We start from the raw sequence: 25,816 nt of genomic DNA on the forward strand, positions 1-25,816 counted from the left end.
AAAACCAAGGTATTTATGTCTCAACTGTTTTTCAAAGACGGTTGAAGTGTTTCCCCAAAACTTTAAATAAACACTCTGAGTCAGTAATTGAAATGTTTCAGCCCAGATAATTGCATTTTGAGAGACATACAAACCGCAGAAAGAGAGGATATTATTTGGAAAGTGGTGGGGAAGATTAAATCCAGGTGATGATGATGGCACACTGTTTGTTGGTAATAAAACACTCATGTGTGTCTCATCAACATGCCCAACCAAAGGCTAATGATTACAGCAACTCCAAGCATTTATGGAGCAATAAAAGTATTTAAACACAATGGCAGAAAGCAAAACATCCACGTTAAAAATGAAATCTGCTGGACCATTAACCCAGAAATACTTTAATACAAGCAGTTGTTACATGTTCAAAGCTGATGCACTCCACTGACAGAATAAAGAGTTACTAAACAGCATTTTGGAGAATATAATGCCTACATGCACATAAACATCATTTCAAGGCGAACACTTTGCTCCACTTCAAATTGCATTGAAAGGGATTGTGTACTAGTGTACTAAGTCTTTCCGGTGTCACAGCAAAGCCCCAATGATCTATACAGAAAGAAAAAAAAGTCATGAATTGAGCCATTTGATTTGAGCAAAGACTACTTCAATTTGTTTTCTTCAGCATTTTGAAGATGATACCTTCCCACCTTTAACTCTTAGTAGGGAAAAGAAATCAATCAAGTATTGACAGGCCATTACAACATCTAGTATAACATGTGCAAACTCACTTGGAGAAAGGAACCACTTTTGTTAACTTGTTCTTGCTTCCCCCTAAAGTTTCTACAGGAGACAATCAGGCTCCGCTGCAACAGTGATAAACTGACAACTTTCAGTGTTCTATCTCCTGGAAGCCTTCACAGGTTTGGCACCCTGCTCATCTGTTTCTCAGGAGAAACTAACTGAGGGTCTGAAATACTGTTCTGCAAACGGGAACCAAAGTACAACACAATTTACGACTTTCTTTTGTGGGTAAAGTGTTTTCACTGCCTGCACCTTATCTGAGCAGGAGTCACAAGACGGAGGTTCCCATAAACATCTTTTTGTCAAATGTTTCCTGTTGTTTGGCTGCTGGGAGGGAAGAGGCAGGATGCGGTCAGGAGCCAACAGCACAGCCAAGACTTCTGTCACTGCTTTTTATGCCTAAGTGACAACAACAACCAAGTGAGAAGCTCTAAGTGAAGATTATACCACCTTCTCCCTCTCTGCTCCCAAGCAGGAACAGAGAGACCAGAATTGCTGAGAACTTTCCTCTCTGGAGCAGGAAGGAAAAGACCACAACCACCAAGACCTCAAAATTTCACGCAGACTTTGAGAAGGTACTCAGCTCATAAAGTGGCCTGGCAGTGTGGCTGAACCATGTTTTCATTACTCCCAAGAGACTCATTTGTTGCAGCTACTTTAGAGGACTTTGGTTTAAATATTCTTTATAAATGTCACAAGGCTGAAGAATACATTAAACTAAAACTCTACAAACCAAAACAAAGTTTTATGGAAGAAAAAAAGCATAATGATCTCATGCTTTTCACAAGAGTGGCTCTTTCACAGCCAGAAACCATTCAGTATTTGTTTCTATTTTCTATTTGTCTGATACACACATCATGAAGTGATCACAACAATCGCGGCATTTCAGATTCAACCTAAAGGACGTACAGGTTAGAATGTAGTATGGTCAGAAATGTTACTCATAATTGAAGCCATCTTGATTTGGATTTTTCAAAAAGCCTTTGTAATTGCAGACAGTCTGGAAAATAAGTATTTAAATGGCCAATTCAGTGTTTTTTTCCCATCCTGCTGCTTTTCAGCGAGGAAAAATTGTGATGGATGAGTACCATTCATCACGAGAAATAGTCAAAATATGAGATCACTAACCAGCAGCTAGACAGGGTTTAGTCAACTCCCTTGTTTAATCACTGGGGATTCAGTGTCTGGATGGAGGGAGGGCGGGAGGGAGTTTAGAGGATTCTACAATTTAACAGTAATATATTAAAAATATTTTAAAACATTATAGTCATTTAAACCAGGCTGAAACAGCTAGCACTATTCATCATGGGTTTCCAGCACAGCAGAGAGAGGGACTCTCTCAAACAACAGTGACTGCATGAAAGCTGGCATATGTAGCAATAAAAGCTATTTTGGCATGTTAGCAAGACAAAGACTAGAGTCAGGTCTTCTTTGTCAAGTGCAATCTAAAATCATGCCCAAAAGATACAGTTCCTGATACAAGCTATCATTTACCTCCTATCACTCATTCACAGGGAAGCTTACAAAATATTACTCTTCAGGCAATTGAAGCTTTATGCTTTGCTACTTAGTAAATAAGTAAAACAGTGAAAGCCAAAGGAAGACCTACTTTCGAAGATGTTTTCACATCTTTAGGCCAGTCTCGGGAGCACATAAGCTGCTCTGTAGGGCAAGTACCAGGGTATCAAAAAACACAGTATGGGAACGTGAAACTCATTAGGGATCTTCCAGATGACCTGTGAGCCAGATGGAGCATCTCCCTATGAGGGCAAAGCTCTGACCTAAGGCACTGCTGAATCAATCGCAAGCACACAGGTAAAAGATGGAGGAGGTTGGAAGGGCTGCACTCATTTCCCTTCATTGGTAAGCAAGCCAAACGCTACAGAGTCAATGGATTATATACATGTAGGCAGACCAATCACATACAAACAGTGATATCTTTATAAGAGTACCTCTGTATCTCTAAAACTATGGCTTCTGACACAGAGATTGCTTTGGAAATGAGTTAAACATGAAGGCACCCCAAGCACATCATTATTAGCTTTATAATTGTAGTTTCATTTGTTTTTAGATTTTTAGAAACCTTTAAAGTGGATTGATTTCAAGTATCTTGCCTTCCTATGAAAGATGTTGTGGAATACAGCAAATAATCTCAGTCTTCCTTGACAAGTAACTTCAGTACAAAGGAATAAACTGCCAATGGGGAAAAAGTCTTTCAATTAATTTAAAGTCAACATTAAGATTACAGAAATGCTGCTAACATTTTTAAAGGAAATTGTCTCCTTCAGTAGATATCAACAGGATTTTTATTTATTTTACTTTACCATCCCACACTGAAAACTCAGTGTTTCATCAGTGAGTACTTGTCTGAATTCTTCTTCATCAATGGTAGTGTCAATCATAAAGTTGTAATGAATAGAAAATACCAAATTAGCTTTAAAATTCAACTGTGCTTTAAGAAAAAACATAGTGAATTTTAAAGGTATGAAGGCCTCAGTAGAAGGTTCATCCTATCTACAGACACCCATCACACTGTAGACCATGCTTTATTCGCTTTCCCATGCTATAATCCTGAGAACAATGAAGGAGAGACAGCAAAGAATGGAGATGCATGCCTAAAGGACTCCCTCGGCTGGCCGTATTTAACAAAGTGTTCAGTTTTAACTAAAGAACATTTGATTAGCATATCATAGAAACCAAAGAAAAGGTAAGAGCTATGAAAAACCTTTTCAAACATCAAACAGAAATGAAACAAGCTTAAAAATAGAGTTGCCTGCAAGCAAACAATTTCTGGAATGTACTGGGGGAAGCAAGGGAGAATCCCACAACAAAGGAGATTGCAAAAGCCAACCCCGTTTAACAAGTGGAATTACCAGTTTGGAGACTACAGGGAAACAAGGCAAAAACACCAGCAAGTCTGATACAAAGAACTTTTCTCAGCATTTAATAAAAACACCAACATAAAGGCCAATTGCTGGGCAATTAAACATGGCTCTTTGGAAATGCAAAGCCTTATACAGACTTGGTTAACTACTCATGGAGTACTAGAATTAATGAGGAACTGCAGCTCTCTTGGAGTAAAGCTGAACAATTTCAGACACATCTGATCACAGTTGGAAAATGTTAAGCTATCTGGGTACCAGACAACAATTTATGTATCATCAAACAGCTGTCTGCCAATTTATCATCTGCTTCTTGCGGACACACAAAGAGCTGCTAACCTATAAAGATCTCAAAAACATGATTCTAACACTTTATTTTTATGTGTGTTGTTAAAAACAAAGTCACCCATACACACTAGACCCTAGATGTACAATGAAGTATTTTTCAGATCTCTGACTGAAGCGAAGAGGATGACGACAACCCTGCTATGATGGAAACATGGTGGTTGCCACTGCTCTCCAACACCCTTAAAACCCCCACAGACCCCCTAAGGCTGTAGGAGAGTACAGGTAATTGAGATTTGCCAGTCTGGAAATGAGAGTCACTTTACAACATTTCTCCATGCCTGGGCATGGTCCAAGCAGGCACTGTGGCTCATGGATCCGAGCAGCAAGCTGATGAAGGCCCTCAGCTGTTTGATGCCACACAAATACTCAACGTCCCCAGCTCCTACTGCCTCTTCCCACAAGACAGAGGGATTATCCAGGATGGCCCTGAGTAGCTGCACTGAGAGGTATGGGATTGCTGGTGCTGTCTACAAACCTATGCCCACCTCTGAGGAACCAGCAGTAAAGCAGCAACCCTATCCAACCCAACCCAACCTCCCTTACCTTAGCAGTTCCCACAAAAACATGGGGTGAGCCAGCCTGGACTTGTGTGTTCAAGTAATTAGCTCCACATAAGCAATTATTTAATGGACTTCAGATAAACATCATCTTCCGTTTGGAAAGGTAATTTATATACGAAACAAACTGCATCCACTTCTGTCTTTTGATCATGTTCACGAACAGATCAGGGGCTAACACTGATATTCCTACATCTTGTTAGCTGCCTTATAATTAGGAAAAAAATTAAATTCATAATCCAGAAGTTTGATTTTTTCTTTGTCTAAACCTAAAATAAAAATACACGTAGGCGTTCCTTAAAATGAAAGTGCTTCAAGGACAGTGGAGTCAGATAAAAATATATTGCCTGTTGGCTAGTGCACCATCACCAGAGAAGTGAAAACTGCTATTCCAACTACAGCCGGGAAGTATTTAGGACAGATATTCAGCCAACTTTAACTATCTCCTGAGAAACAACTCAACAAAGCCAGTATCTGTAAATGCTCTGACAATTTGTAACATAAAGAAAGGCTGAAGGTTTACAAGATTTCTAGCTCCTTTTAAAAATATGAAAAAGAACATAAAGGTAGAGGGTGAATGCATCATGCAATAAAACTTCACTTAAGTAAAAAACACTAACCTTCTTGAAAATAATTAAATCAGATGATAATGCACTTCATTAAAAAATCAGTTATGATGATAAAATGGGTAAAAGTACAGTGAAAGTAAAGTAGAAGTCTTACTTTGGTGTCTAAATTAGAAATTGGTTGAAAATTTTGGGAACACATATCCTAATCCTAATAAAACCTTCATATTTACATATGGCCAAACTAGCAGGTAAAATTAATGCCCAGGAATCTTTTAAGATTTGTCTCTCAAGATCTCATTGTAAGACCAATTTCCTTAGTCCAGTATCATTAACAACAGTCACTTTCGTGTTCACTGCAGCATACCACAAATGTGTTGATGAGTTCAGTGGTATATAAATCTGGAACAGCAAAAAAAAAAATGAACATCATAGGGCAATTGAGTTCACATTTCTCTGTCTGCTTCTTAGAACAACCCAACCAAACAACAACAACCCCACTAACTTTTTATTACATTTAAGGATCAAAATTAATGTTAAAACAAAAGTTTCAAAAAGAAGTGTGAAAAGTTCTCGTTGTGGGCCCTTATAGTTTTGCTAAACTGACTATTTGATAAAATAGTTACCATCTACACTTGTGATATGGTACTATGGAATTTGGACACCTCCTCTCCCCCAGTTTTCTCCTATTCCCCTTCCTGAGCAATGTCAACAACAGCTCCCAAGACTGGAGTAGATTTGTTCCCCTCTGGCACCCTGTATTTCCCTCTGGAGTGCAAGCTGGGGTAGCTGCCCTCTTTTTCTGCTGCTGTGGTCTCCAGCTCTTCTCAAATATCCAGATTTTTTGCGAGTCACTCACTTCGTTACAACACATGCACATTGCCTCTGCACTTGACAGAAGGTTACAATTAGGAACACTTCTGTAATTACTTAGATGAGCTGTTGTACACCTCTGAATTTGTCTTCATATTCTCAAGAGCAAACCGCAGACTCCGCTTCTCAAGAGCCACTGCAGCTGCATACAAGTAAATAAATAAAAATCTTTTTTTTTTTGACAAATGATTCCGCGTTTAAGAAAATAAAACAGCTGTACTGTGTTAGACCAAGGTCCATCTAGCCTGGTATCCTGTTTCCAAAAGCAGCCAGCAGCAGATGCCTAGGGACTAGTATAAGAACAAGGAAACTATTTAGTGATATATATTGAAAATATTTTTCACATATCCTTGATGGAAAACAGAGATGGAATTTTGACAGAAGAGGGGAAAAAAGCAAAAGAAAACAAAGAGTCCAACACACACACCCTTTCCAAAAGCATGAAACATTCCTTTTGAAATAAAAAGAATTGAGAGGAAGATAAATCTTACTGATTTCCTTCTTTTTTCTTTTTGTTTTTTAAAGAAGCCCTCGGGAGCAAGGAAAAACCAGCAACTTACTTGCTATTCAAAGAAACAGTGTAAGTACATACTGATGCACATCACTGGCCAGTTAATTTTGAAGAACCCTTGACTATCAGTGTCAATGGCTTTTCTCTTGTGAAAGGGCCCTCATGGAAACCTACTGGTAGGGATTCACATCATGATATCCCAGATGAGAGCTCTGAAACAATTAAAATTAATGGATTTATAAATACAGCTTCCAAAAGTATATACCTCAGTTAGAGGGAAAGCCTGTTCCACTTAATGCCCTGGGTCAGACAAGAACCATTGAGGCACTATAGTGGAAACAGGCTAACCAGGCTGCACTTAGAAAAGAACGTGAAGTGTGGGGACAGTGAAGTGCCCCATGAAATCAGCTGGAGGTTTACAGTTGGTTTAGTTGAATATGGGATCAGTTGCAGAAGAAGTCATCCATAGGGACATAGGCTGGAGGGACTATGAAGTCACAGATGCAGAAATCAACTGCTTTGATTACACTGTTAAGCCTCATATCTCCAGGACATCAGATCTTGATTTTTAGATCTGTGTTTTTCAGAAGCTCCAGTTAAGCTAATGAAATGTGATGATGACTCGTGCTTATCTGGGAATGGGAAGACAGAAGCATCAGGTTATGACAGAAGATTATGAAGTTGAAGTTTGGAGTTCAAGAACCAGCATGAAAGAGCAGAGCATTTTTAACCAGTGACAAAAGCCCCACCCATTAGTGCAGACACAGACTGGAAGGTGTGCAGCTATAACCTGGAGAGGGAGCTGGTCATGGAAGAAGAGAACATCATGGATGCTTTCATCAACTACTGACTGACAGTAGAGACACCATGGGTGTGACCAACTGTGGAAAAGGCAGTCACAGCCCCAAGGAAGTATCAAACAATGACTGCTGAGGAAAAGGCAGCCAGGCCTCTTCCTCTCCTGCAGAGACTCCACTTGAAATGCCACACATGCCTCTGGTCACCAATGTCCAAATCAGCTGGATTAGACCTGAAGCAGGCATGGGCGAGGGCTGCCAAGGTGACTCAAGGAAAGGAAAGCCTGCCTTACAGAGAAACGGTGTGGAGGGGATTTTTGACTGAGTAAAACAGGCTGAGGAGAGGCACGTACTAAACATTTCATCTGTATATCTATATGTATGTATGTGATCTATGCATTCATGGACTCCTAGGTGCACAATAAGATGTGTCAGAGATTCAGCCTCTTCCAGATATTTTAAAATACTCTCATTTTTAAACAAGTGAGTACTGTCAGGCATGCTCTGTATTTCCAAGATGATCAATACATATTACCCAAAGAAAGGCTTGTAAGTACAAAAGCTGCTCTGTTTTTTCCCCAGCTATGTTAGCAGGTCTAATAGAAAATACTGTCTCTCCTCACTAACCTTGAACAGCTTAGTAATTTCTCCTACTTCTGAAAGAGAGAGAATAAGTAAAAAAAAACCAAAAACCCCCAGCTGCATCCCTTTCACAAAGGGGAAAACAGAGGGGCAGAGTTGTTAAACAATTTGCTTTAAATAACAGAGAACATCATGTCAAAAGCCACCATTTAAAAAAAAAAATCTTCCAATATCCAAGGTTATCTGTGACGCAAGTGCTTATTATGACTTGTAGACTGAAGACTTACTATTTCAGCTCAAAACAGGCAGATTCAGGTGTTTTGCAAGAGAGGTGTGCTGAAATATAAGATGGCTATCTTCTGATTTACTACTCACAAATTTTAAGATTAGTATGAGAGAAAGCCACTGCTGATTATAGCTAAGATTTACAAATACTGTAAATGTTACATAAATTTTTAAGAGGTTTGCACTGCGTCCTCAGACAAATGGAGACTTATAGATAGAACAGAAAAAAATATCACCTTTAGGAAATTGTAATTACATAAAATTTAAGCACATCCTCTCCACTTTCTTTGGGGAAGGGAAAGCATGCTAAAGTTGCTGTATTTATACTGACAAATTACGGTTATCTATTTAAACTAGGGTTTTAATTAGACACAGTGTGCACATAAGAAATGCAAAATCAAAAAAAAAATCAAACTAAATTTTAATAACGATCCTGCAGATACCATATCAGAAAGTTTCAGCCTTCCGTTCAGATCACTTGAGGGCTTTTTTTTCATTTTTCTTTGTCTATAGTTGCACAGTAATTTTTTTCCATATGACAATGCTGTTCTTCAAGCCAGTCTGAATGAAACAGCCAAACCTGAGAACATATAACACCATCTAAACACCATCATAACAACACTGGTATTCCCATCCTCTCTGTACCTGCTGGGTTTTTTATCATATGAGGAAATAATGAGTTTAGAGAGAAGACTGCTTCATGTTACACACAACAGCAGCACATCTCTCCGCAGCTTTCCCCTTTCTACGTGCCTGCTGTATTCTATGGAATTTCACTGAAAAACCAGCACAGTTTTCCAAACTGTGCTGTCCTCTCTGTGGCCTTCTGCTGGTATGCACGGAGATGCAGGGCACCAGCATCTACTGCTAGGCCCTGCTATCTCACCAGTGTCAACCTCTCTTCCTTTGGGCTGCTCTAATCACATCTCATTTCAAGACATAAAGCCGCTTGAGATCCCAAGGATGCTGGGAACAACAAAACCAGTTAGGTATAGCAGTTAATTAACTTCTGTTGAACTGAACCAAAAATCAATTTACCACCATTTCTTTATGGCATCTAAAGATGCTACACATTTATGAACTTATTGCACTACTTTTTCATTTGGTATTTCCACATCTATATCAATAAGTTAGCCCACTAAATAGAATTTGGTCATGTACACAGATATATTATGAATTAATTAACCTTCACTTGCTACTTAATTAGCCAGTGATAACATTTCTCATTTCACATTAAAAACTTGCTGGCTACTTTCACACCCCTGATTCTCACGTGCATTGCTGAGATGTGCAGCTGCTTTACAGCAAATCAAAGCACTCCAAGATACAGCTGACACAGATCACAGTGGATCTTTTCGCAACACCCAAGACTGAAAGGCAAATAACTAATTAGAAAGAACAGCCTTATTTAATTACCTAATAATAAACTCCCTTGCTCGTTAAACACATTACATATATTGTAACAGCTGGCATACTGAAGTATCTGATAAAGGAAAACCTGCTTATAGTACTGTTGGTACTTTAGGGAAAGCCAGATAAATGGGATTTTTTTATAGTAGTACTCATTTAAAATACCATCTACATGTTGGATGGTGGAAGACTCAATATACTGCAACAATGTCAAGGTTGGGTGAAGAAAGTAGGACTAACCATCTCTTAGGCCAGCTCTGAGTAATGCAGAAGACCAGCTTACTCCTGCAAGATACAGGAACAACCCTAGAGGGCTGCTGCCCCGAAAACAAAATGAGATGCTATGAGCTTAGGACAAACGGCATATGGTTCTTACATAAAACACAGTCGCCTTTATTTCCAGGACAGTATTCTTTTTTTTTTTTTCCTTCAAGTGGATGTCTAAAGAAAAAATGCCTCAAGAAACCTAGCAGCAGGGATGGTAACTGCAAACCTCCTCCTTCCAGATGAGCACTCACCACAGACTCTAGAGTGTTGCGTCTTCTCTTGCTCTCTCCTACTGCCTGCAAAATTTCTGTGGTGCTTTCTATACAACAGCCAGCTTCAGTGAGGGGTGTCACCTTCCCCCCGTATCATCCACCAGCCTTTTCCTGCCTTGCACACCCATCTAAAATAAGACCTAAATCTGCATTCCTAGTGGAAATTTCCTTCTGCCTGAAGAAAAAGAAGTCATGGTAAGTACCAATGACTCAATAAGATAAATTTGCTATTTGGAAAGATTCAATATGGAAAAATATAATGAAAACCAGGCTCAACAAGCAACCAGAGGCTAAAGGTAAGGGGGGAATGGCTGTAGGCAGTCCTTTGCCACATCTCTGCCCAACACCAGAACTGTGACTATCATTAAATGGGTACTGCTGCAAACATCTCAAATGAAGGCAGGAGAGTTACAGATTTGATTGCAAATCCCAAACCCCAGCTTCTTGGTGCTTAACCAAGTTTTAAGGATCTCCTCTTGCCTGCATGCTCCAAGAACCTCTTCCATTTGGGAAGGCTTATGGGTCTCTCACTCTGTTTTTCCACTCTAGTATTAGACTACCTGTTTTTAAAAAACTTGTAGGAACTTAATTATCCTTGAGACTATGATCTCTTCATCAAATTTGGCTGAAACTGGTCAGTGGGTTTACAAGTTAGCAGGGGAGGGAGGGACAGAGAAGCAGACTGACTGTGTAAGCCTCATTTCCTCAAGAATTCAGGCTAAAAACAATTATAGCCAGAAGGTTCAATTAAAGAAGGAGACTCATAGACGTTTGCTGCACTTCAAACACAAACTGGTTCATGCATACTAATCAGTTAACACAGCTCTCACCGAAGGAATGAGAGTTTTGCAGCAAATTAATATTTATATTGATTAAAACTGAGAACTGTGGCAGGCTGGAATTTCAACAGCATCAACATGTTCAGCATGAAGCATACAATCACCCTCATATTCCTTCATACTAACACTAATTTACTCACATGGTAAGATGCTCACAGCATCTCCACAGCAATATCCACACATCTCCAACTCTGCACATGCAAATCCCATGCCTACATTTTTAGTAATGCTGAGATGTATGGTATGACCGGTGCTTTGAGGCACAGTGTAAGGCAAAATGCATGTGGGGAACAGCCTGCATTTTCATGGCATCCATTATTATACACTAGTTAGGAAAATTACCATTAAGATACTGTTGGAAAAGCAAATATTCTTCTCCCTTTTGTATCAGAAATCAACTAACTAGATGCATATTTGATAGCACTTGACAGATGTTCATATGTTCACATCTGCAAATGAAGTAAGGCAGAATTATACTTCAGAGGAACTAGACTTCCTTTTTTTAACTTTCTTGTTTTTTCAAATGCATATTCTGGTTAATTTCTAGCTTTAAAATCTTCATAAAGCAGTAGTAATGGTTGGTATTTTAATGTAAATTTGCAAAAGGTTGTCCATATTTTTATTTTTAAAGAGGCTGAGTTCACTGCCATAACATTCCTGTGCCTAGACAGATTTTCTTTCTCATAGGTAGCAAAAAATGAGCCCAGTTACATCGGTTACAACTATTTCAAATTAATGAATTTGCATTAGCCATTCATGTTCCCAAGGGTGAACTCTAAATCACATGCTGAAAATGTTCATCCCCTTCCCGGTCTCCACAAGGGCATCCATTTGCTACAGAAGAGTTTTTTCCGAGTCTGGCCTATACCCCAGCTTTTTTTTAGCCAGGTCATCACTGTGGCAAATGCACTGTCCACCTTTTTACTCAAAGCAGTTGACCCCAGAGTTTTCAGTTAGTAAAAGCCTCTCAGAAAGGCTTCACTCTGTTACCACAGAGAAGCCAACAAGACCACTTGGAGCACCCTGGGGTATCCCGGACTGTTGCATGGTGCCAGCAGATGCAACACACACCTCTGACATACCACTGAAAAGCCATTAAGAGTATCGAGGGCATCTCAAATAGAATCAGATGCCTCTGATTGGCCAGCTGAATCAAGCCAAGACTCACATCCTATCCCCAGCAAATAAATACATATTAATTTTAAAGTGATGGCCTAATCTAGCAATTGATCTTTGGAAAAAACCTCAATCAATCATGATACATCTCTTGACCTTCACACGCTATATCTAGCTTAAAAAGTTGGGTTTTGTTCAGTGTTTCACTCAGTTGGGGCTGAAGGCTAGGGGCCAGTGGGGGTTGGTCCAGTGTCTGACATGCTGGATTTTAGTTTTTGGCTCACTGTGAACCAACAGAGAAGGTCCCAGCACCTCAGTTAGCTTTGAATCACAGCTGGGCAGTTCTTATGGCCACTGAGCATCTGTACAGGCACCATCAGCCTGCACTGGGTAAGCTCCTCTCCTGACAACATGGAAGGTGGTAAACAAATCCATTCAGTCAGAGGCACAGCTTCACTGTGGAGTGCTCAGGGCTCAAAGAGAATGTCAAGCTAGAGTAAATAAACTGTGTTTTTACAAAGTTTAAAAGTTGCCTGGCCTATGGGACATGCAGGTGAGGTGGCAGCAGCACACCTGATGGGCTGCTAAGCCAGGCCATCCCTGCAGCTGCCATGACACTGCACACTGTAGATTTCCTCTCACTCAAGCCAAGCAGTCCTGTGAGGAAGCAAGGGTTGAGAACTTGTAATACCTCATAAGAAAGGGAAGATCTACAGTGCAGTGACTGCACCAGGTCACCTGTCAGTCAGGAGCACGGCATCAGTGCCATACTGTGGAGCAGTGTGTGAGCCTGTAGGGTAACAGCTGCCCACAGGGAGCAGGATGGCTCCCTGGGCCCCTTGAGCCACCAAGTGCACACAAGGGTTTGCACCACAGCTGCTACATCCCTCGTATGTTTTTCATATGCGGTATTCCACCGATTCTCTACTTCTTTTTTTTTACTGCTCGATGACTTGATCTTTCCAAGCGTTAGGGCTATCTGACTCTTGAGGCACTGCTCATACCACCTTGTCACACAACCCATTAACAAAGCAGATGAGAAGACAGTTTATTTTCACCATTATTAATTTCTTCTTCATTGTGGTCAAGACCTGTAGGAATCTAATACAGGGTGGTACACGACGCCCACAGCCATGAGACAAACATCAAGGTCAAAGAAAAGGGATACTTCTAATTTCCTTTTGCATTTCAGTTGTGGGATTTATACCTCACAGCAGGCTTTCAATGATGTTCCAAGATCTCTAAAACCACAACAGTTTTCCTTTTATTGCAATAGATTTCCAATGAAGTCCATCTCCTCAAAAAAAGATGCCAGTATCATATAAGGAGATAATGAGTAACTGGGAGAGGGCACAATTGTCACACAGACTTGCAAATAAACTCCCCAATTCTTGTTGTGTTGATTTTTACATTTAAAATATCTTTCCAATGCTGGGTATGAACTGGACTAATAGGAATACAGGTCTTGTCTCTGCTAGGCTTTTCCATCAGGAAGCTCCCTGAGCACAACCTTGTCTTTTGAATTTTATGATACAGTCAAAGTATAACAGCTTGGGAAGAACAGCTGATGCCTGAGCTGAGCAAAAGCGACATACACAAGGCCAAGGGAAAAAAAAGCACCTGGAATAAAAGAGGAACCACCTGCCAGAAAAATAAAGGAGTAGGTGGGGAGACCTGGAGAGCGCAAGCCTGTGGGAACAGTGAGTGACCTGAGTTAATAGGGAGCGTGGGGGAGGAGTGGGCAGTGAGCAATTGCTCTTGTGTTCAAAATCCTAGTGATGGGATGAGTCAGAGACTCTGATTGAATTTTGCCTTCACTACACCCACAAACTGGTTATTATAAGGCTTAGGGGAGCATGGATTGGTGCAGCAACAAAAACCACACAGTGAATTGATGGGTATATGAAGCACCCCAGAGTGCCTGAAAATCTGAAGAACATCTGCCAAACATGGCCTTTCATACAAGGTTTCCTGTGGCCATAACTAATCTGCCTTGCTGCTCTTCTTCAAGTAATAAGACTTAGACTAATAACCAAGTGGCAGCTGCATCTGATGAGAAGGGGTACAACACAGTACCTGGAAATGCTCTTTGCAAGTCTCTTCTGGAAGCAGGAAGCTCCAATAATTCAACCCTGCAAGACCACTGCCCAGAAACTACTACATACTCCTTTAGTCCTTCAGGACAACACAGTTCAGTGAACAAGACGACAGATTTGTATTACCTCCCTCAGTGACTGTTCTTTAACTGCTTCTGCTTTCAACCATTTCTGCTCCTAGTGCTCATCCTCCTCCCAAGGCCAGGGGCCAGGTGACCTGCTCAGCCACCTCTAACACACCAAAACCAGCAGTGGAAACTGCATTGGTAACACCCTCCCATTCACATCTGGAAACTGCACTGGTAACACCCCCTTGCTCTCATCAGGCGGCCCTAACAGGCCAGAGGAGGCCCAGGCTGTTGTGACACGTCTGCTCGTGAAAAGCGCCTGCTCTGACCTCTGAGAGGATTTGCCACTGAACTGCACCTCTGGGAAGACAGGCTTCCCATGAGTTCAGAGGGAGGGAAGGCCCGGGTAACTCAGCAGCCAACCTCACTCTCCTTTGAAAATGGAACTGAAGTTATAACAAGGTGTGCAGTTTTAAAATCTGGCAGGTCAGGTGGTGACAGGTGATACCAGTGACAGCCAGGACATCTTCGTGCTCTTGGTGCTGCTGCAAGACAAATGAGGAAACAAAACAGAGCCTTGAAGGAGACACCCAGCTTTGTAGCAGGCTATGTAATGAACTTCAACTGGTTCAACTTCTCTGCTCTTCACAGCCTCGGTCTGACAGCAGAGACATGGGCAGCAGGTTAGGACTTGCTCCTCCAAGCTGACTTGATGGCTAGTGGCCCTCTACCACAGCGGCCAGCCCTTGGCTCAATGCTGGCAGTCCACCAGTGCTCCTGCAGGTTAAGCACCACAGGTGACTGGGATGAGCTGTGCCTCCAGACTTTGTTCTGAGATAAATCAGAAATGTTCCTCTCAGGAGAGAGACAAACCTAGTGAGGAGCATGGTGCCCTCTGCAGTGATCAAACATCAATAGCCTTTTTTAAAAATAAAAATTAAAAAAAAAAAACAACTAAACACCATGTACTACAACAGCTAGAGGCTTATTACAGTTTCTCTCTATACCAATATAAGCCAAGTTCATGGATCTTTAAGTGTGTCAGCCCAGCAGTTCAGTTACTTGTTTTTTAATCTTACCTTCCTTTTAACCCTTCCAAACCAGAAGAGCTGGCATGGAGACAGCTGCATGAATAGATACTCAGGAGACAAACAGGAAAAAGGAAGTATTTAAAGAACTTGTACTTGCTGAGGACTACAGGAGAACATAAAGAGCTTTTTTTAGAAAATAAACAAGAACAGGTGATTGCACACACAAGGAATACTAAGAGTCCCTAAGCTCAGAGATAAAGGAGGGGGTCTTAAAAAAAAACTTATCCCTTCTTAAACCCCCTTTACCTCATTTTATGCAAGATGCCTAAATTTGTTGTTTCAACTTATATTTAATGCAGTTCTTTCCTCTCCTTTGGATCAACTCAAGTTGCATGGCTGCATGATCACCTGAACAGAGATAATGGGGAGCTAGCTGTGATAGGCCTGGATGTACCCACTTCTTTTTAGCAGCTGCTCTCAGTTGCATGGATTGGGTATAAGGTAAAATATAGTCTCAGGAAACAGAATGGCATAATTCCATGCAGCACTTTATTCTGAGTGCAAAAATTGCCATAGCCTGAAAAAGCAGGGCCTTTGGGAATCGTACCTGTCCTGGGAACAGCATTTTCACAAAGCAAATTTAAAACCTTCTCTCACAAGGCTTCCTTTGAACTCACTAGGGAGAAACATGCCCCTTTCAGAGTGAAGTCAGTGGAAAAAAGCCCACCCAAATTCATCCTTAGGACAATTCAGAGCAGAATCTATTCTGTTTTTTAGTACAAGAACTGGGGGCATCCATGGGGTGGGAAGGTTTCAAAAGAGCAACAGAAGTTGGTTTCCACACTGTATGTAATGAGGTTGTGGAGGTCGTTGCTGTGCGTGTTGAATGTGAGATGGTTAAAGAGCAGGACAAATCCAGTGGAAAGATGGTCACTGAGAGCTATTAGGTACAAGCATATCACGTCTGGCTCTCAATGTCCCCGGGCAGCACATCACTAGGAGCCAGCAGAGGACTCCAGGAAGCCACTGCATGTTTACACACCACCTCCAAGACATGCATTGCTCACCATTACTGGGTCACTGGGCCAAATGGGGCTTTGGTATGCCCCAGGGTGGCCATTGATATTCTGAACACACAGGGAGCCCACAGAGGTAATTCTGTCAGAATTAGCTCTAGAGGGTTAATAGAGTTTTCTAAAACTGGCCTTGATTGGCACTTTCTCTTCACGCCCACACTTTGCAGCAACTCAGACACATGAAAGCTTCTGCCAGGGAGTGTTCTCAGACTACCTGAGATTACTGGACATTTTACAAGAAAAACAAAGGTGGATGAAAAAGAAAGTATGCACCAAAGTTGTTGTTCTGGAGGAAGAGTGAGATCTGGATTCTGTATCCTCCATCTGAAAAGGTTCACCCTGCAAGTTCCACATCTCCAGAGCCCACAACTACTGAAAAGGGCAGCCTGTGCACTAAAGCAGGCAAAATTCATGGGCCCAGGAGGTACAAGCCACTCTGTCACCCAAGAGAAATTACTTTTCCCATTTCAGTCATTCTTTCCCACCAGCTGTGGGCACAGTCCTTGAACTCACCTTGTCTTTGAACAGTGTCACACCACATAATCGAGTGATGGGCAGAAATTCAGCCAGCTAGGACACGATAAACACCCATTTAAATGCTTTCTAGTTTAGACAAAACTAGCCAATCCCCTTTCCATGCTCATCTATAGTCTGATCAGAGTGCTTCACCTGCCAAATGTGAGCAGGTATTACTTACTTCAAATTGTGAAATGATCCTGAGTCCCTGATATTTGTAAAACATTTAGAGACCCACAAAAAGAATCACAGGAAGACAAATGACTGCCTACTGCCTCCCAACTCTGAGCTCACTCTTGTACAAACACCCTGCTCACTTTAAAAAGCCTTTTCCCCTCCTTTTTCTAAATAAAACTGAGGCCTTCTTAAAGAGACTATTTTCAGTTCCAGATCCTTCAACATAGTGGATGTTCCGACAATTTCTTTTTATTTTTTTTCCCAGTAACCTTTTTAACTTGGTAAGCAAGCCTGTGCCCAGCTTTCAATTACTTTCTATTCTGTGGTGCCAAATGAGACCAGATAGACATATTCTTAAAAGGCTTTCATGAAAATGCAAATGACCAGTTCACAGTAGTCTGCTGGCTCAATAAATAGAAGAGTTCGAAGTGTTTAGACACTAATGAAAACCAGAAAAAGTTATCTGGAGCCCTAAAGAAGCTTTTGCTTCCTTGTTACCACCATAAAACTTGCAACAACAGTATCTTCAAGATACCTTCTCTGTTATCTGTATTAGCTTAGACAACATATCCTTCTAGTAGCTGACCTGCAGAAAGAGCATAAATCTGAGTCAAGAAATGACACCAGGACTGAAAATTCAGACTTGCCTGCAAACATAAGAGTTAACTCTAAGCCAAACACACATGATCGTATTTTCTAATCTGCCAAGCTTTCCCCTTTTCCCCCTCCTGAATATCACCACTCATTTTAATGTGGGGTTTTCTTTTTTTATTATTCCAATTCAAATACAGCGAAGTGCCGCATGTTCTTGTCCTCACGCATCTCACATATTATATTATATATTAGTATTCCTTTGAAAGGATTTTGTTCTTTAGTACTAACAGGACAAGAAAGCCTTGAAAACAGACTTGCTTATAGTGTCCAACTTGGGAGGGATCTAAATGTGATATATGAAGTGTTATATATCCACATTATTCACTTTTAAATTAAGCTACTTCAATCTAGGGAGAAGTATAAAATCCTAAACGAAGCAGTTTCTGAAATTCAAACTTTTGTGCTAGACAGGTCACTTCACAGACCCTTCTGAAAGCATCCAAAGGGGAGCCTGTAAGGGCTCCAAAAAGGTTTCAGGATGGTTATGGCAGGAGACAAGGCTCTGTCTCTGGCAGTGCTTCCTCAGCACCCTTTATCTTCCCACCCTCCATCAGGGTCCTGCCAGGAAAGTTCCCCTTCATTCACCTCAAGCACAGTGAACTGGATTAGCCTGGAGACACTTTCATCCTCACATTAAGCTCACCAAGGTCACTTGCCCAATACACTTTTGGGTGTGTTTGTGTGGCCACACTGGCTGACCCAGTCACATGGGGCTTCTGCTGGAGGAAGCCTAATTGCTGGCAGCGATGTTGTGGCCAGCTAATGGGCACACATCTGTCCAACTGCTACACTCACCACCCAAGGGGTGCACAGAGATGATCCACTTGCATCCTCCTAAAACCCCACAAATGCCCTGTTCAGAACAAAGCAGACTCTGTCCTTCACCAAAGAGGGAGAAACAAATGCTGAGTTGCCTCTCAGAAGCCCATGCAGCAGAACCTGGCTTGAAACCAGCAGATTTCTGGCCTGAATCTGACCCAGACTCATTAGTCTTTAGCTATTTCTGTCTAGCCTGGAGCATCTCACAGATGAAGGATATTCAGAGCCCAGACAGTCTTCCAAAGTGAGCATTTTGGCTCCTCAAAGCTGTAATCAGTCCAACGAGTTGCTATTACAACTTCTGCTGGATTTAAGGTCAAGTACTGCAAGGACAGGTACTGGGAGCCAAAAATGCCTTCTGAGTTAAAACAAACAGGTTCCATCAAATTCTGCTGGCCTTTTACTTGGAACCACCAGAACTACAAATATACTTCTTTAATACAGGAAAATTTGGATTATGATGCAATTATGTTACTCCAGAAGCCCAGTCTAAGGCCACAGCACTGTCACTGGCAGAAGTGATCCAGTGCTCTGCTGGTGCCACATGGCCCTCCTCTCTTCTGCAGCAACTACAGCAACAACTCATGTTTCCAAGCTGGTGCACTGCACAATCAGTAAGATAGCAGTGGGAGCACAAAGGAGGGCATGGTATGACATAGAGGCAAGTGTCCCTGGCTGGGATTACATCATTTGGTCCAAAAGCCAGCTTTTGCTAGATTAGAAAAATCCTAAGGCTACAGGAAAGTTGGTGTGAAGGTGCTTTTGGTCACACAGTCATAGGATAATAGAAGGTGAAAGGGTCCTCTGGACGTCATCTGGTCTAATCCCCTGCTCAAGCAGGGTCACCTAGAGACAACTGCCCAAGGACTTTATCTTAGACAGTTTTTGAGTATCTCCAAGGATGGAGACTCCACAACCTCTGGGCAGCCTGTGCCAGTGCTTGGTCACCCTCACAGGGGCAAAGAGTTCCCTGATGTTCAGAGGGATCCTCCTGTGTTTCAGGTTGTGCCCATTGCCTCCAGTCCTGCCACTGGGCAGCCCCGAGCAGAGCCTGGCTCTGCCCTCTCTGCACTCCCCTGCAGGTATTTATATGCATTGACGGGATTCCCCTGAGCCTTCTCCAGGCTGAACAGTCCCTGCTCTCTGAGACTTTCCTCATGGGAGGGGTGCTTCAGTCTCTTCATCATCTTTGTGACCTTTCACTGGACTCTCTCCTGCAGCTTCATACTGGTGCTCTGGTAGTCTGAACCAGCTGGCAGATACTGATACCGTGGCTCCCTTGTCTGCGCTGGAAATCTGGAAAGAAGATGGCATGCAGGGGAGCGTATGTCCCTACCCAAAACAGGGCCTCTTTTGATCAATCAGTGTGTAAAGGAGAGTCTGCCTCAGAGTGCTGTATCTTGTGTTTGACTCAGTTCTAAGGGAGCAGCTGTAACTACCAGGCACTACCTTAATGTAACATAACTCATTCATAGACTAAAAAAAAAATTCTATCTTTTCTGGGTAGAAAGATGTTTATCCAGAGACTAAACACAATTTATTTTTACAGCAGGTACACCAAACCAAGACAGTTAAAAGGCTAAGTCTCCAGAGCTCTATATGCTATGTAAATAAATGCTAAATAATTGCCTGCATTAAACTGTGGTTCAATGTTCAGCAAGGAAAATAACTTTTGTTTTTTTTAATTAAATTCTGATTTTATCTATAATTCTAGACTATTCTGCTTGTTTATTTACATGAAAAGTCATCCCACTTGTTCAGTGCCAAAGCCTTATTCTGAAACTGTATGACTAACACCAGTACTTCCAAAAGCTATGTATCAAATAGATTAATGTGACTAACCTACGTCCCTCAGCTGGCAATATAAGCAAACTGAGCTAACCAGGCACACACATTTTGCTGTGGATACGTCAATTTACAAACTCTTTTCCAAATAACTGAGATAATGATTGTGAGGACACCAGTCAGCACAGCCCAGAGCTGTGCACTTGCAGTGGTCCCAAACAGTTTCCTGTGCAGAGCAGGATGAGGTTAATACATGAAAGTGCACAGCTCCAACTCATGCTCAGAGCCAAGGAGCTGCAGTTGAAGGCACTGTCGTCCCACTACTGGATTTCCCTCCACCGGTAGCAGGGTTGGTGGGAAGAAATCTGTGCCTCCACCTCTGCTGCTTCAGGCCACAATCTGAATTCTTGGTATAATCCCATCTTTCCCAGCAATTTAACCCATTGGACTCAACAGAAGATGCAAGATGGAAGGCACAGGTGCATGCTCTCTTCTGCATGAGAGAGTGATGATGGGCAGTAGGACAGAGCAGTACCACTTCAGCCACCAGAGCTGGGCTGGAGTGGGCTGGCCCTTCCGGATAAATGTCCTCCCACACAAGGTCAAAACATGGCTGCTTGCTTTAACTACATTTTTTTACACGATTTACGACTTCTCTCCACTGAGCAATGATGCTGGTTGTCAGTAAATTATCCACTGTGACCCCTCAGGATTTCTCTTCATGGTATTATTAGCTTAGTCTGTGACTCCAGTTTTTATTTGCAGACAATAACCATCCCTGAACAAAAGTCTCCAGCTTGAATAGCTGGCAACTCCACTGTGAGTGCCCAGCACAACCAGGGAGAGCAATGCTGTCCTCAGGCATCAAGGACAGGTGCATCACTGCTTTGGCCAGGAAGATGCAGCAGCAGCACCTCTTTCACTGCAGATCCACTGCCCTGCCAGCCCAGGGGTGACCGAGTCCTGCTGCTTATCTCCAGCCTCCCAGCCACAGACCTGAGACTTTACAACACATAAAAATAGTACACAAAATCCCCCTTCTACTGACCTGCTTATTTTTTGTAAAATCAGAGTATTGCCCACTTGCTGCAGACACTAGTCTGCTTGTTTAAAGAAAAATTGTCTCCCACAGTTGTCTCCCACTGGCAGACAACCAATATACAAGAACATCTACAAAGAAGCTATTACAGTTTATCGTGCAGTAATCCATGGATTAAGGTCATTAATAGCCCTCGATGACATACTGCCATGACTCCAAAGGTGCTCTTCTGGCTTACAGGACATACAGAACATAACCCCCTCATAAACATTCCCCCTGAGATACTGTCTTCTAAATCTTCAAAAGAAAAGAAGAAATGAGAAAAAACAGAAGGCAGATGCCTAGCACAATATCTTGCATTGCACTAAAAAAAAAAGTTATAATGGAACTAAACCACCCTGAGTTTTCTTCTCTTTCAGACTGATGTTTTCACAGTAAAAGAGTTCTTGGTAAGTGAAATTTTGATCCTCAGAGCTAAATTTAAAAAACAAGCCAAGACATTCTCCCATGCCCAGAAGATAAAGCTATAAGTAAAAACTTTCAAAATAAAAATCTCAAATGCCCAGTTCTACCCTTTAATTATTGATATGAAATAAGCTTTCTCCTTCTGTTGACACAAGAACACAAATTTATCATCATGGAAAACACAGTGTACTCCTCAAATCCCAGGGGGTCATTAATCTTCTTTTATGCAGTACATGAACTATTTTCACAGAACTTTTTAAAATAGTTTTCTAAAGCATGCCTTTAGATGTCTTTAGGAAGTCAGAAGAAGCTGATGGCCTAACAACATAATTGCTAAATATCCTCCAAAGGAGAGAATCCCTTTGCTCATCCTAAACTTATGCTCATATCTGCACTATCCATACATGTAATTACCAATCCTATTAATTTACCTGATATCCAATATCAAGAGTAAACAACCCCTTGTGTCAAAACTGAAGTAATGGATAGACTTTTCTTACTTCTGTTGATCTAAATAAAAAATTTGCACTCTTTCCATATGATTTGTTTGTTTAAGACCCTGGGAATCGCCTAGCATTGTGCCACTGTGTATTTTCATTTACCACAAAACAATTATAATTCATAGAATGTATTCGGGAGAATACAATTGTCCTACCAGATGCAAGCAATTCTGTATCCCACAGTCACATGCAATTTTTGTAAACAACATAGTGACATTTGAAAAAAAAAATCCTTAGAAAGAAATATTAAAAGCTTCAATAAACAAACGTTATGATAAACAACATTTGTTTCAATATACATCTTTCTGATCAACCTGGTTTAGTTATAACTCATCATTTCATATTTTACTTTCACTACAATGTAGTAGCATTTTCACTACACATGCAGGTTTGTTTTCTTACCTTTAAGGAATCAAAGCAGGCAATAACTCTTCCATTTTCAACCTGGCAACTTTTAGGGGGGTGTGCAAATTTGCATTCTTCATCAGAGCGTGAACAAGTTCCCCTCTGAAACTGCCTGCACACTTCTAATGTCAGCCATTTTGTATCTCTTACGGGAGCAACATTCAAAGCCATGATGAGAAGCTGATTTTGAACTTGTAAGTTGCTGTCAGGTGAATTATGCTGAAGAAATTTCCAAAACTAATGACAAAGGAAAGGGAGAGGAGGCAAAAAAAAAATCAGAAAAAAATAACTTCAAATCTAATTGAAAAGAAAGTTAAAAAAAAACAAACAGTGGGGGACGATTAACGATGTCTAACACACACAAAGCAGAACAAGCAGAGAAAGTTTATCAGCAAGCAGTCACTCATCAATCATTAAGTCCCGCTTGTAGACTTTTGGCTGGGAAAACACATGCTCAGACGCATTTCTGTCTGTAAAACACGTGGGTTTGTTGATTGTAATCACGGATGCACAGGTTTTAACCCAAGGTCCATCAATGCAATGGCACTCCTTGATAGAATAGCAGTCCTCGGATGGTTGCTTGCCGGTATTGATTACACAAGAAAAGCAATGCAGTCATTTGTTCATGTCTCAGGAATAATAATAATAATAATCCTTTTTCTGCTTTCAGTTTCCCATCAACTAATTGGCAAATGGAGACAGCTGAGGTATCTTCTGCCAGGTGTAAGGTGAAGGCAATGTCTGGCTGGCAAAGATGGGATTTTGAGAACACGGGCGTAGCAGTCCTCGCTCGTAAAAGTGACTTGGCAAAGGCACTTTTTAAGTCACTGACCTGACAAAACAAATACAGCATCAGTTCACGTGCAACTCATTCAAATCAACATTATGAAACCTACAGTCCCTTTTTATCAGATATTATAAACATACAGCCAAAGTTCACTCTTTTTTTTTCCAAAAAAAAAAAGTCATCCTCCTTTGTGAAGTTTCACGTGACAAGGGAATAACCAGTTGAAACATGTACTGTAGTAATATTCCAGGCAGCAACCCAAAAGTTGGGAATGATTTAAATAGATGAATGTGGCAGACACAATAATTACGCACGCTGGTTGTGAAACAATTCAATCTAATGTGCTCAGTCTCCAAAACAACATATAAGAATCTGTTTCCATTAATTTATCACTTGGCCCTTCAGATTGTGTTACTACATTATAAGTTGTTACTCATTATTTGTTCTTCCTTAGAAATGAGGATGGTAATGTTCTGCTCAGATTTTTTGTCTCCTTCTATTTTCTCAAGGGAAAAAAGCCCCACAAACAAAAAAAATGTCATTCCAAAGTTACAGGGAATAAAACTTTCCATATGGAGACAACAGAGTTAGTTTTCCCGTTAACCTAGAGGCTGTTTCATAAAGGCTTCATGAAAAGGCTCACCGCCAAGCCACCATGCTCTAATGAGTCCTTTCTGATATGAAGAAGTCCTTATCTAAATATTCCTTTGATTTAATTAGCTTTTGTGGACCTCTGCAAATACATCGTTCAGCATCAAAACCTCAGATTTCAATACGGCACTTAAACTATTTGGGGACTATAAAATATCTAGGATATTTTACAGAAAAACAGATCTGAAAATCAAAGGGTTAGATATTTTAAAAAATTTTAACCACTATAACTGTATTTTATACATAGACAGTGAAACCATGAACATGATGTTTTCTTCTACCCAGCTTCAAAGGAACACAACTTTTACTTTGCAAATACCAGCCAGAAACAGTTGATGGATTATTTTTGTGCAAGAAAAAAGAAAAGGGGAAGGACTGGAATAAGTGAGATTTTAAAATGCATCAATAAAAATAGTTCTGAAAACACTGTCAGCTTTTCCATATCAGAACAATTACCATCCTGTGCTTGGATTCATCCGTCTTAATTGAAGTCAGTATTGTTAGTAATGTGAGTAAGAATTACTCACACCCAGTTTCGGGACCAGATCCCAATTCTGACTTCTAGGTCTTCACATCAAAAGGCTTTTCTACTACTTCGTGATGCTACCAGAAGGGGTTTTACTATGTGACTGATTCTTACACCAGAACTTCCTACTTCTAGCATGAATAAAGGCAATGCAATGGTAATGGCTCAAAAATTCAGTTTCAAGTCCAATGTGCAAAAAGATGGGTCTGGATGACACTTAGATAGCTTTACCCAGTCATAAAGAATAACGAGGTGCAAGAGAAATAGTACATTTTGAAATAATTCTATGCAGTTATAGTATAGTACTTAAATTACAGATTCCTCAAATTCAATATTCCGTCAATGTTGTCTGACAGCATCAAAGAAGAAAGGGATTAAGCTGAAAACATACGAAGAGGTGAGAAAATACTCATAATTGATGAAAAGGAAAGAGAGGAGGAAAGACAAGAAGAGCCTCTCCACAAGGGCTTGTTGAGCTGATAGCTTGTTGGGCTGATGATTTAGCTGGCTAAATGTAAAAGAGGAAATAGTCTCCCTAGAGCCACACATTCCAATTCAGAAATGTCAGTAATGGTTTTCAGCAAAAGATGTAGGAGACAGACGGAAATTTTGGGAAAAGGGTAAATGTTATACCGCACACTGCTGAAAGTCACAAGTAGTAATACTCTGCAGGGCTGCACACCATAAAATTGACAAAGCTGTTTCTCAAGTAGTAGGTGTTAAGACTGAAAAAAACCAGACACAGCACGCGGCAGCAAAGCAAACCGCACACAGTATAGAAATGGCAGTAACCATGGTTTTTAAAAAAAGAAGTGCACAGCAGAATCACACACAAGATTTGTGAGACTACAGAAAGAATTAATATCAAAATGCATTTGTGGGGTGGAGGGTAGAAGAGTATAATACAGTATCATCCTATTTCTTACCCTCATGCTACATGAAGATTTTCTAAAGAAAGGGAAGCATGAGAAGTTTGTCTCAGAAATCCACATCTTGTCAAACATAACAATGCCATCTGGTTTCTCAAGAGTCATCAAGTGCCTTGGGAGTTTCTACCGGTGCAAACCCAGGAGACAGAACTGAGTCCTTTCTGAAGGAGGCCATACCTTCAGCCGGAGGCAAGTGTGCACATGGGG

General features: G+C 41.0%; 1 protein-coding gene across 1 annotated transcript in view; it reads right to left on the reverse strand.

Annotated features, from left to right (window-relative positions):
- MBNL2 (muscleblind like splicing regulator 2) overlaps positions 1-25,816 on the reverse strand; it is a 91,405-nt gene that overhangs the window by 46,375 nt on the left and 19,214 nt on the right. The window contains 1 exon segment of the mRNA XM_008632397.2: positions 22,714-23,548. Coding sequence (XP_008630619.2) covers positions 22,714-22,887 — 174 coding nt within the window. The 5' untranslated portion in view covers positions 22,888-23,548.

The sequence above is a fragment of the Corvus brachyrhynchos genome, unplaced genomic scaffold (genome assembly GCF_000691975.1).
Source record: "Corvus brachyrhynchos isolate BGI_N302 unplaced genomic scaffold, ASM69197v1 scaffold12, whole genome shotgun sequence".
In the NCBI taxonomy this organism is placed as follows: domain Eukaryota; kingdom Metazoa; phylum Chordata; class Aves; order Passeriformes; family Corvidae; genus Corvus; species Corvus brachyrhynchos.